The 13,409-nt window shown below is 43.4% G+C and overlaps 1 protein-coding gene across 4 annotated transcripts in view; it reads left to right on the forward strand.

The window, feature by feature from the left end:
- The window catches only part of PTPRG (protein tyrosine phosphatase receptor type G), a 710,659-nt gene that overhangs the window by 540,224 nt on the left and 157,026 nt on the right, over positions 1 to 13,409 (forward strand). For all 4 annotated transcript variants that reach the window (XM_042979322.1, XM_042979323.1, XM_042979324.1 and 1 more), the window contains exon 6: positions 2,013 to 2,079. In XM_042979322.1, the coding sequence (XP_042835256.1) occupies positions 2,013 to 2,079 (67 nt within the window). The remainder of the gene's footprint in view (positions 1 to 2,012; positions 2,080 to 13,409) is intronic.

A 13,409-nucleotide genomic window follows, 5' to 3' on the forward strand; every position in this document is an offset into this window, starting at 1 on the left:
CCTGTTAGGCAATTCGGAGGTATGCTAATGGTAACTCGCAGAATTCCACCTTTGTGACCAGGTATACTGGGTTCCTATTCACTGATCCTTTCTGAAGTGTCTGTAGTGTTTACGGTGTAGTACCAAACTCCGCCTCACTTTATTAGTCCATAAATGTGACACCATACATAATGACACCTGTGTTTTAATTTCACCGTAACTCCAGGCTCCTGTCATCAATATGTAATGACATATTAATCACTGTTAACTCACAGTGCCTGCAACTAGAATTTCTCAACCTCACCTTATGCCCCATTGACATCTTGGGGCAGATAATTCTGTGCTGTGGGGGGGCTATTCGGAATGCTATGGAATTTTTGGCAGCAGCCTTGCCTCTAACCACGTGATGCTGGTAGCCCCTCTTCTTCATCCCTACTTATGACAACCGACAATGTCTGCAGACGTGGCTCGGTGACCTCAGGATGGGTGTGGGCAGTGGGAGATAGGTAAAATCACCTCCAGGTGAGAACCACTGTGCTAACGTGGAGATGCTGAAGCAGAAAACAGAAGGAAACGTGTGAAGTGTGGGTATTGTCCGAGAGGACACTAGGAGTGGCAGTCCAGTGGATGATTTGTTAACAGGGAGAAGGAATGTGGGAGATTTTCAGTTACCCTAAAGTTTTGACCTCCGATGACCCTAAATTAACTAGGAAACATCCAGTTGGGTCTCGCTACACCTTGAAAGATTCACCAATATCTGAACTTCATTATGTTAGAAGTGGGTTAAATATAAATACCCATCTGGGGGCGCCTGGGTGGCTCATTCGGTTAAGCATCCAACTTCAGCTCGTGTCATGATCTTACAGTTCGTGGGTTCGAGCCCCGCGTCGGGCTCTGCGCTGATGCTTGGAGCCTGGAGCTGCTTCGGATTCCGTGTCTCCCTGTCTCTCTGCTCCTCCCCTGCTCACTCTCTCTCTCTCTCAAAAATAAACATTAAAAATAACTAAAAATATAAATACCATTTCTGAAAAAAAAACTCAGGAGATAGGGTGACCATACAGATAAGGGATTTTGGAAAAGTTAAACACACACTCTAAACACACACTCTAAAAAGTATAGAGAAAATTGTATCATGACCCGTTTGATACTCATCACCTAAGGTCATCAATGATTGATTGATTGCCAGTCTTGTCGCATCTTTTCGAACTGCTATCCACTGTTAGATTATTTTGAAGTAAAATCTAGATGTCGTTGCATTTCATTTGTAACTATTTTAATTAGTGTCTACAAGAAAGTACCTAAAAACCAAAATTATAATACGCTGGTGGAATTTTAGTCTTCTGGAAAGGGCAAGAATGAGAATTTATGCTGAGTAATAATCAGAAACTTAAGGGAAAGAATGGGAAAGAGGCTTGACTTTGGGGGGGAATTAAAAACCCCAGAGGGAAGTGAAGTTGGGAGGTACTGTCTCTTCAAGCTCCTCTCCTGCCCTGTCCTCCCCTCTCCTACTCCGAGGTACTCTTAGAAATTCCTCTTATAGTATGGTGGTGGTAAAGCACAGGAGACTGGGATCCTCAGAAAGGAGAGCAGGCTGGCAGGGCACGGATCCATTTTCCAAAAAGAAGCGGGGGGGAAAAACACATCACAAGAAGGTACTGAAATATTCAGTCAATGATGGATCACTCTTTGATGACTTTCAATGACTTTTTAGCAGATCAGGGTGTACTTTTAATAAAACAAAAGCAAGAAGAAAGTCTTACCGTTGCTTTTTAAGATTTTAGTAGGACTGTGGTATTTCTCTCCTGTTCTAATGTATTCTGAGAAGTTTCTTTCTTTTGATTTAGACTTCCTCACTTGATTTTATTATGTCATAAATCTTCTGTGTTTGGTGAGAGCCATGGTATATGTAAGACCTAAGCAGCTTGCTAGATAACATCTATTTACCCCACCCGCTTCTCTTCAGAAGATTAAACTGAGGCTGTTGTGTCTGATGCCAGAATAGATTTAACCAATCATGTTTCCTTTACATGTAGGTCAGTCCAAGGGACAATTCCGCACTGGATCCTATTATCCATGGGTTGAAGGGTGTCGTACATCATGGTAAGTAAGCCATGTACGCTTATTTTTGCTGGTATGTGAAGAGCTAAGGTCTCCACCTAAAGGAATGGGGTTATCTTGCAGAGGACACAGGGTGACACCGATTCCTCATCCACTGATGTTGAAGGGCGTTAGAGCCATTATTTGATGGGTAAAGAGGATGCCCATTTATTACCTGAAAATAGATCTGGGTTAACAGTAAGCCATTTGTTTCTCTTCAGGTACCACTTTGAATGCATGCGTTATAAATCAAAATGCCCTAAGATGTACCGTTTGTATGCGTTGAACCTGCCACTGTCTCATGTCTGTCTTAAAAATACTCTTCTTTCAAGTGTATTTGCATTAATAAATTTCTTGATTTGCCGCTCAGATTTAGGGAAAAAATTTAAGTAGCTGTGACAAGTCATTAAACTTTGCTGCATGTGAGCAAGCATCATGAGCCACTAGCATGGAAAAAGCTAGGCCGTGTTCTGTGTAGCAGACGTCTTATCCTCAGGCATAAAACTGGGAGAGAAAGTAAGATAAATGGGTTCTGTCTTTCCCAACTGGTTTTTATTGGAAGAATTTCCCCGCAACTTTATTATCGGCAATGCATCATTAGCTATGACATCAGGATCCTCTAATTTCAAAAGTACCCTTGTCACAGGGAGGTATGGAGTCTAGAGGTAATGTCATGATTTGCAAAGTTTTAATAATCTAATTAGAATTCCAAAGACATTGACAGAAATAGCATTAGTAACCATAATAAATCTACCCTTCATCTCCACAGCTGTGATAAAACATCATCACACCTTTCTGGGAGGATTGTCTTTCAACATTAGCCAACTCTGCAGACCTTAACAGACATCTTCCCCCATTTCTCTCAGGGAAACTAAAACCACTTGTCAGGGTACAGTTGAAGCCAGCAGGATTCTGGATTAATTGTCCTTCTCTTATAACCATTCAATTGTGCAGCAGTGAACAATAATAAATGTATGAAAAGTAGGAAAATAGGGTGGCTGAAAACACCCCCGTAGAGGTTTTCATTGTGAGAAATTTCCACGGCTTCTTCAAAATTTCAGTTTGCCCCAAAGCAAACCCCTCACATGGAGCTGGGAAGTAGGCTGTGTGACAGTTTAGAGAACAGAGCAACTTTGCCAAAACTGTTCCTGCCTGCGCATTTGTTTGTGTTTTGGTGTTGGTCACAACGGTGGTGGTTTTGGACTGTAGGGATATGTGCATTGTTCTCTGGACAGCCTCAAAAGTGCAAAGAAAGCTGGTATTTGGGCAACATGTTGTGCATTCTGAGCTCCTTTCCCAGAAGATCCCCTTGGACGTTCAGTTGACCAAACCCTTCCAGAAATTCCAGTTCGTGGTGTAGATTGAGTTTTGGGGCCTGAAATGTAGTAAATGATGACTAGATCGTTTCCTTCCTTCCCCCTGACTTATTCATGTTTGAAAACAAAAACACCATGAAGAGTTCTAGAATCTTCGAAACAGGTACCTATTCTTCAGTTAGAGAGGAAGCATTCCACTAGCTAAGGCAGATCATGTTCTTATTTCCACAATGATAATTGAAGGAGATTCCATATGTTAAAGATAAGCGGAGGCTTCTGTTAGCTCTCAGATCCCCAAATCTCAGTAAACTCACTGCCTAGTCATCATTTGGTTCATGAGCTCTGTGCTGGCATAATCGTGTTATATACTTCCTCATTATCCACAATTACCCTCCAAGAGGCTATTACGTGTTTGCTCTTATATGTTTACCTGGCACTGGGAGGGAGACAAAGATGCCTGAGTTGTGGTTTCAACACACTTTCTAATGGAGAAGTCAGAGGAGATCTGCCAGGAATAATTCCCTGCATGAGGAAGTTTACTTATTTGTACAGCAGAAGTGTGGCATGCCCACTGTGTGCGATGAAAGTTCTTTTTTAATTATCCTATCCCATGGCCCACCCACTCCCCACCACATCATCCTAGGCTCCTTTCTTGGAACCATTTGAAGGTATCAAAAATAACCTTGTCTTGGGGCGCCTGGGTGGCGCAGTCGGTTGAGCGTCCGACTTCAGCCAGGTCACGATCTCGCGGTCCGTGAGTTCGAGCCCCGCGTCAGGCTCTGGGCTGATGGCTCGGAGCCTGGAGCCTGTTTCCGATTCTGTGTCTCCCTCTCTCTCTGCCCCTCCCCCGTTCATGCTCTGTCTCTCTCTCTGTCCCAAAAATAAATAAAAAACGTTGAAAAAAAAAAATTAAAAAAAAAAAATAACCTTGTCTTTTATTCACTCGTGTATTACCTACTGAAGTGTCCGCGTCATGAGGGCAAGAACCCCTGCGTGTGTGTTGAGTAATAGACGTTCAGTAAATGTCCGCCAACTCAGTGGATCAAGCAGATGTACAAATAAGTGAAAATATCAAAATATGAAACCTGAAGAAGAGGAGAAGAAACTAAGGCTCCTTGAGTTTTGCTCTGACTGGGAAGAGAAAGGAGTCAGAGAACATCTTGGAAATGTGACTGCACCCTCCGTTCTCAGGCTGTCACGGGTTTTCCCCGTGACAAGGGGATTGTGAAAACACACATCTCTTTTGTCATTCTTCCAGAAGAGAATGAACATTTGCAATCGCTAGAACAACTTTTGGTGGAACTGCAAGCATTTTCAGTTGAAGGTCCTGTGAGGGATTTGAATGATCTGTTAATTTGATGGGACATAAATAATTGTGCCCTTCACAGAATCTCTGGCTTGGAAATGACAATAGAAATGTGTAAAAAGGAAAAGATCAATATGGATTTCTGTTACAGTTCAGAATTGGTTTTATTTCTTCAGCTCTGGGAGTCATATCTTAGAATATTAATTCCTCATTAAATGAAAGGGGTTTTTTTTTGTTTTTTTTTTTAATAGGAAGAATCTTATATGTTCTTCCAGTTGAAATGCCAGTGAGAAATCTGGTCATACTGGCCAGTCCTACTTGGCATTTGGTCATCGGGGTTCTCTGTGAGGCAGACAGCAAGGTGGGGTTTTAAGTGCAGGTGAATTTTTTGGCAGGAGAGGGATAAAGAGGAGCAGGGCTGGATGGGGAGAGCGTTGGGATGACAGTACAGGTCTGACATCTCTGAATGAGGAGGGAATCTAGGAGGACTGGCTGAAGGCAGCTCTCAAGAAGTCTTGGCCAGTGTGGAGTTTCCTCAAAAAATTAAAACTAGAACTATGACCCAGCAATAACACTACTAGGAACTTATAGCAATAACCCTATGACCCAGCAATAACACTACTAGGAATTTATCCAAAGGATACAGGAGTGCTGATTCATAGGAGCACATGTACCCCAATGTTTATAGCAGCACTTTCAACAATAGCCACATTATGGAAAGAGCCTAAATGTCCATCAACTGATGAATGGATAAAGAAGATGTGGTTTATATATACAGTGGAATACTACTTGGCCATGAGAAAGAATGAAATCTGGCCTTTTGTAGCAACGTGGATGAAACTGGAGGGTATTATGCTAAGTGAAATAAGTCAGTCAGAGAAAGACAGATACCATATTTTTTTAATATAATTTATTGTCAAATTGGTTTCTGTGCAACACCCAGTGCTTATCTCAACAAGTGCCCTCCTCGATGCCCATCGCCCACTTTCCCCTCTAAGACAGATAACATATGTTTTCGCTCATACGTGGCTCCTGAGACACTCAACAGAAGACCATGGGGGAGGGGAAGGGGGAAAAAGGGTGACAAACAGAGAGGGAGGGAGGCAAACCATAAGAGACTCTTAAATACAGAGAACAAACTGAGGGTTGATGGGAGGTTGGGGACAGGGGAAAATGGGTGATGGGCATGGAGGAGGACACTTGTTGGGATGAGCACTGGGTGTTGTATGGAAGTCACTTTGACAATAAATTATATTTAATTAATTAATTAACTTAAAAAGAAGAAGAACAAGAACAAAGACAAGAAGAAGTGTTGGCCAGGCCATCGGAGCACCTCAGAGCCAAGACTGCCTGGGAGAGACGTCCTGCGTTGGGCAGGAGTGGCCCAGCCTGGGTTCCCCTGTCATGGGCAGTCACCGGCTAGAGTGTGCCAGCAAGGCCAGCCTCCGTGAGCACACCGTGGTCAATCCTGAAGGTGTGGCAGCTGGAGGCTGCCGGATAACAAGGCTCCTGCTGGCAGTTTGTCTCTGGAAGGAAGACCTTAGGCCTGCCCTCCCTTGGCTGGCATGGAGGTTCTCATCTTCCTTCCAAAGATGTTCTCCTAGTCCCATTTCCCAAGAATTTTTTTTTTATTGGCGCTCTCACTTTTAAAATGCTCAGAGGTTCTTTGGGGCGCCTGGGTGGCTCAGTCGGTTAAGCGGCCGACTTCGGCCCAGGTCATGATCTCGCAGTCCGTGAGTTCGAGCCCCACGTTGGGCTCTGTGCTGACAGCTCAGAGCCTGGAGCCTGTTTCAGATTCTGTGTCTCCCTCTCTCTGACCCTCCCCCATTCATGCTTTGTCTCTCTCAGTCTCAAAAATAAATAAACGTTAAAAAAAAATTTTTTTTAAATAAAATGCTCAGAGGTTCTTAGAAGCAGTGTTTATTCCTTTTGTGCCTAGTTATTAAGTGCCTGATGTTTCTGTTTTTGTTTTTTTTAGTTTATTTATTTATTTTGAGAGAGAGAGAGAGTAAGTGAGAACAAACTGGGGAGGGACAGAGAGAGAAGGGGATGGAAAATCCAAAGCGGGCTCTGTGCTGACAACAGAGAGCCCGATGCAGGGCTCAAACTCACAAACCGTGAGATCGTGGCCTGAGCCCACGTCAGACACTTAACCAACTGAGCCACCCCTTAAGTGCCTAATCTAAGCATACTACTAAGCTAGGCAGAGAGAGCACAGCAGACAGACCTGCCCTCCTTGCATTTATAAAGTCTTGGGGGAAACATACGATTAAGCATTGTCATTGCATTAGAAAGTGGGGAGCAGCAGGTTTAACGTATTTGGGGGTACAGAGGAGACATCTCAGACAGAATGACCACTCAGACCTAAAGAGTACATAGAGACTGTCCAGGTGGAGAGGGGAATGTTTCAGGGTTTTAAGCAGCATCCCTGTAGACGAAGGTCTCTAGTGGTGAGTGCATGTAGCATGTTGGAGCTCTGAGCTCAGCAACATTGCTTCTTCGTTGATGGGGAGAGAGATCTAGAAACCTCATGGCAACATAAAGTGTTGTTTCTTATGTGTTCATTTTTCTAGGTAAATTGTGATTTTTATATAAACTTGAGAGCCATGCAGAAATAGAAATAGAGAGCTGTGATTTGCCATTGAGTCTGGCCCCATCTATCCAAAGAGCAGCACATGGATGCAGTAAAACATATCTATGGTCAGGTGTTTTATTCACACACCACCACCAATATCCACTGGGGGGGAAAGATTTAGGGAGATATTGTGAATCCTGTTCACAGCATGGACTCAGTCACGTACGCTGCTTTCTGTATTCAGGGACCAGCCCTTAATAGTAGCCACACCTGATAGAAATATTGGTTCTGAAAAACTTAATCTAGTTCTGTTTTTTTTAACCCATTTAAGAAAAAAGAGAAAAAAGAAACTCGCATGTGTGTAGGTATAGAAATGTACCCTTCTCTTACAACTAGTTTTACCCAATTGACCAGTGCTCAGAAATGTATATTATATCCTGTGTCAATTAAAAAGTATTTTTTTGTTTCATTTTTTTGGATCACCTACTCCTCTGTTCCTTTTTTATAATATCCACACAAAATCCAGCAGCCTGTTTATGTACATATTCTAGAATACTGTCAAAAGGCATCGCAACACTAACCACTCTCTCTTGTCTCTCTTGTCCCCATTTTTTTTGTTTTTGCAAGGAAACGTGCTCGTAGTGATTGCTTGGTTGTTGAGCTTTGACTCTATGTCCCTCTTTTCCTGTTACCCTCCTCACTGTCCTTTCCATCTTCTTTTGAATGTACTACCTTAGTGAGCAGGACGGTATCTTTCTCCTTCAGAGGAACTGTGAGGAGGACAGTTAGAAATCGACTCAGACACCACGCAGAGCCAGAAGGCTCCTCCCCCTGTCCTCTGTCACCAGCCTCTTCCGAGAAAGCTCTCTGTGAAAGTACAAATGAATGATCACCTGAGAACACCCTTCAATTAAAGTAAACAAACAAGGCTCTTCCAAGTTTTTCAGTGATGGAAGTTGGGGCTATGACAAGATCAAAACTTTCTTTGCAAAATAGCTCCCCCAATTGACTAGTTTTCTACTGGGTTCATTTCTGGAATGTTTGACACCCATTTTCTCCCCTGCCCTGGAATACTCATCAGCTGTCCAAATGTATGGACAAAGTTGGATCACTGGAGTCACCCAGGCGTTCGGCACAAAGGGACGGATAAAGGAAATTTGCAAACATAAGTGACTGCCTGGCTAAGTGTTTCCATGTGATGGTAGGAGCAGGTACATTTGCATCTGTTTTTTTTTTTTTTTTCCATATTCCACCTGCTAGGATTGAGGTTTCTGCCCATCAAGAAGAACTGGAAAGGGACTCCGGGCCTTGAGCAATCTGAATTTCCTCTAAAGGATGGGGGGGGGGCTTTGTTTTGTACACCTGCTGGTATGTTATACACATCATATGTGACATGTATGTGATATGTTAAACATACAGTGTTTTAGAAGAAAGCAGCCCGGGGCACGGCACCCTTGCCACTTGAGGACAGCTGCTGCGGAGATGCCAATGGTTCAGCCTCTCTGAAAGCTGTGTGGCCATTTCTTCTGTTCGTTTTTCTTTTTTTAATGTTTATTTGTTTTTGACAGAGAGGGAGACAGAATGTGAGCAGGGGAGGGGCAGAGAGAGAGGGAGACACAGAATCGGAAGCAGGCTCCAAGCTTTGAGCTGTCAGCACAGACCCCAACACGGGGTTCAAACTCATGGATTGCAAGATCACGACCTGAGCTGAAGTCGGATGCTTAACCAACTGAGCCACCCAGGCGCCCGCTCCCCCCACCTTTTTTTTTCTTTTTTTCTTTTTCTTTTTTTTGCCATTTGGCCGTTTCTGCCAGAGCTGTACATATGCCTTATCCTCTGAGCTGGCAAGCCCCCATGTGGGTATACACCCAAGAGAAATGTCCACAGAAAGACTTGCCCATGGGAACTTTGTGTATATTAGCCACAAAGTGGAAACAACCCAAATGTCCACCAATGGAAGCCTGAATATGCAAGTTGTAGTATGGCCAGACAGTAGAGTATTATGCAGCAATTAAAAGTAAGGAGCTGCTTGACTTACTTGAAAACAGAAGAGCACATACAGCTTAGTTCCATTTCTCTCAAGTTCAAGAACAGAAAAAAACCTAATCTTGGATGGTAAAAGCCAAAATAGTGAGATGGAGGGGTATAGTAAATGAGAGGAGACATGAGGGAATTTTCTCAGGTGATAAAAGTATTATGTATCTTGATCTGGAGGATGATTACATAAGGTATAATATAAAAATTCACCACACTGTCCCCGTAGATTTGCTCACATGACTGTAAATTAAAGAATGACCCGTGTATATCGATATTGATTTCTCAAAGGTAATACATTCACAAAACCCAAAAATAATCTGGCACTATGCACCAGATAGCCAAATATTAAAAATCCTGACGGTATACCAGCTCCTGTATGTGTATGTGCCCTAGAGAACGCAGATGAAAGTGTACCATGAGATGTGTACGAGAACATCGGTGACATTGTTTTTTCTGACTGCCCAAACCTAGAAATGCCTCACATGCCTGTCGTCAGCAAGCTAGATAAACACAGTACAGTTTTACAATAGAACATTCCACCCTGATGGAAAGGGGTGGGATCCTATACCTCTCAACAACCTGGGCACATACGAGAACCACAACGTAAAGCAAGAATCTGAAGAATGTGTAAAGTATTCCTCCATGTCAAGTTCAAATCCGGAGAAAAGTTAGCCTATATTGTTTAGGGGTGCGTCTGTAGGTGGTAATACTAAAAGAAAAACAAAGTAACAATGACTTGTAAAAAGAGGATGCTGGTTACTTGTTGGGGCAGGATGGGAAAGTGATGAGGCACCAGCCCAGGGAGGGTGCAAAGGGCTGCCCCTGTTCTGGTCACCCCAGGTTTCACTTTAGGATGATTTGTCAACAGTGTATTTATGTTTTGTGCACCCTTCTGCGTGTGTGTTAAATTTCACAATCAAAGAAGACAGTCATTAGCTTTAGAAAGTAAGAGATTCCGACAGCACTTTCCTGTGGGACACATCAGGTACCAAGTGGCCTTACAACAAGCAAAGAGGGGAGTGACAGCACCTTTTAAAAAACGCTTCACCGTAAGTACCCCTGACAGACTGTTTGTTCTCTCTGCAAATTGATTGTAGGCCAAAGAAAGAACTGTGGCCACCTTGGGATTCTATCATTAAGAGATGACTTTGAGAGCCAACGACTCCTTTTCGAATTTGGAAAAAGGAAATCCGAAACAAAGGGGATGGGGAATCAGGTCTCAGGTTTAAAAACAAAGGCTCCCCACTGCTACTGTGCTAGTGCAGGCTGTCTCTGCACCAGGCCAGGGTCTAATTATCCGGACAGGCACCAGTGAATGCTCCAGAAAGCCTCTGAGATACAGTTATTCTGTCCCCCTTTATATAGAAAGGTAAGCAAAGCAGGCGTTGCCTGAGTGGCTTGAATCAAGGTCTTTGTGACTTGAGATTGGCCCCCTTTACTCCCAGACCATCTTCCCCTCTGTTCTCTGCCAGGGTCACCACCTGCCTCTTTCAGCCTTGATATAGGTTTGTTGTACAGACTGTAGAAAGGACATGCAAAGAAATGCTTAACGGGACCATACTCTGCCATCATCATTCTTGCACCATTGTGATTATCCCTGGGGTCAAGATCTTGGCATAAACTTTCTGTCTGTGGCTAAATGGCTCAAGTTCCTAAAAAGAGTCTTGCATGAACTTTGGAAGAAAAGGACAAATCCCAGGACAAGGGACCTTTGGGGGGAAATTCAGCTACTAGACAGAAATAGTATGATGTGTCATTACAGTCCAGCAGCAAGAAGATGGGGCAGAGATGATTTGATGTGGTTTGAGGGGTTCTTGCCTGTTTTGTGTATGTGAACTTTAAGCTTCTTTAATCATAGAGTTTATGCGTCCTGTCATCCTTGGAGGGCCTGCAAAGTGCTAGTGAAGGTGTTGAGGATAAAATGATGAACGAGATTTTCCCTGCCTTTAGGGCAATTTTAATATCATGAGGAAACTTTTTGTGTGTTGGGGGGGGGGGCATCCCATTCTTGGTGGTGAAGATTAAAAAGACTAATATTCTTCACCTGCAGAGTAATCTCCTGTGTTCATATGAATAAGCAATTAGAACATTGGAATGAGTTTTCTGAAAAGTCTGTGTTATAGAATATTTTTAAAGAAATGGCGTTTGTTATTTTTCACATATAATGTGACTTTAGGAACACTGGATTCTGAAACTGTGCTTCAGAATGTAGTCTGTCTTGGGTTTGAATTCTGGCTTGCCCCATTGGGAGCTGTGTGATCCTGGAACAAATCGTCGCATTTCTCTGTCGCTGGGGTTCCACCTTGGAAGATGGGGATAAGGCCCAGGTGTTAATGCTACATGCATTCCGATAAGGAAATAACTAAGAAGAAAGGGTGGCTGGCACCTGTCCACTGTCCTCTAAATCATTGACCAGCAAGTGCAATCTGTGAGCCAAATCTTCCCTGCTGCCCATTTTTGTAAATAAAGTTTTACTGGAACACAGCCACACTCATTTGTGTACATATTGTCTGCGACAGCTTCTGCACCGTGACAGCAGAGTTCAGCGGCTGTAACACAGAGTGTTAAGGCCCACAAAGCCTTAAACACTTACTCTCTGGCCCTTTATAGAAAAAGTTTGCCAACCCTGCCTTAACTAAATGGTAGCTATTACCATCACTCTGCTAATAGAGTTAGTGGCTTGTTCATGTTGGGATGATGTAAGTGTCTACTCATGTCATTACTTACCATTTGATAGACTTCTCAGAGACAGGCTTCACTTTTGATCTCACCCAAATCACCATGTAATCCGAATGTGTTTCAACTGAATTAATTAGAGTTCCGGTTTAATGTTTACCTTAAAGAATAGGTTTCAATAGGAAACCCGATGCTATATCATCTAGCAGCCCACTGATAGTTTTGAACATCTTAACATGCGACAAAATTTCCTGTTTGAAGTTTATGTCTCTGGCATTTAATTACATGGAACTTTCCTGAAGTGTGCTATAAATATTCAGTACCCTGGTCTTGGCTAATTGGCTCACATCTGTTATGGATCCAGGAAGGGCAGATGCTTATCTGAACACTTTTGATCTCAAAATCTTCGAGAAACAGGCGCACTTAAGCCATTTCCACAGTTTCCTGGACTTCAACGTGTCAGAACTACCACCGTAGATGGGAGCTATTTCCATTTCTTTTCTTAGCCAGGGCCAGGAAATGGGATGCTGTGTGGCTTCTATCTTATCACTCACAGTGTTGTTACCAATAATGTTAAGACAGAAAAGGACTTCAAAAGTGATTCCCTTTACATTGGATTTGAATTTGAGGCTAGGTGTCATTTGGCCCAGCCTTCTCTGTCAGTATTTGATCATTTGCACAGGATCATGGGAGCCCAAGGAAATGCCCTTTTCCTGGTTGTTTCAATGGGATGTGGAAGGCAAAGAGAAAAGTTTAAATTATGTCTCCTGTCATCTACTGCAAAGGTGCTCACTGAAGTACCTGGGGCTACTTGTGTGATTTTCCCATCGTGCCATACCAATGTCACCTTGGCACGGGAGAGGCACCATGGTGGCATGGCCGAGAGCAAGGCTCCGGGATTAATACCAGGATTATTTGGACTAGGCACAGCCTGCACAAGTCACGTGAGCTTTTTGTGGCTCTGGTTTCTCAGCTGTATGATGAGGTAATAATAATGCCAACCTTACTGGTTTGTCCCGAGGAGTCAGTGACTTCTGGTACCTGCTGTGCCTAGCACACGGTCAGTGTCAACCTGTCAACCTCAGCTGCTGTCACTGCCCCCTTCCCCATCACCATTCCCATTGCTGTTGTTACTTGTTGATGTGAGTATGGAGGTGACGGGATATGATTGCGGATCCCCGAGTGCTGCTTCCGTCACTACCTGGGTGTTGAAATAGAATGTATGTTGCTGGAGTGAGTTGAGTCACGCAAAATAAAACCACATGAGGAAGAAAATGGTCACAAAGTGATTGGGGTAGCCAGTTCCTTTAAGATCAGGGGAAGGGGTCATGGGCAAGGAATCAGAGAGTGTGGGAAACAAAGAAGATCCTCTCATCTGGTAATGCCTGGGTGTGGGCCTAACCCTGCCCAGATGTTCTGCACG

Source organism: Panthera tigris, chromosome A2 (genome assembly GCF_018350195.1).
Source record: "Panthera tigris isolate Pti1 chromosome A2, P.tigris_Pti1_mat1.1, whole genome shotgun sequence".
Lineage (NCBI taxonomy): Eukaryota > Metazoa > Chordata > Mammalia > Carnivora > Felidae > Panthera > Panthera tigris.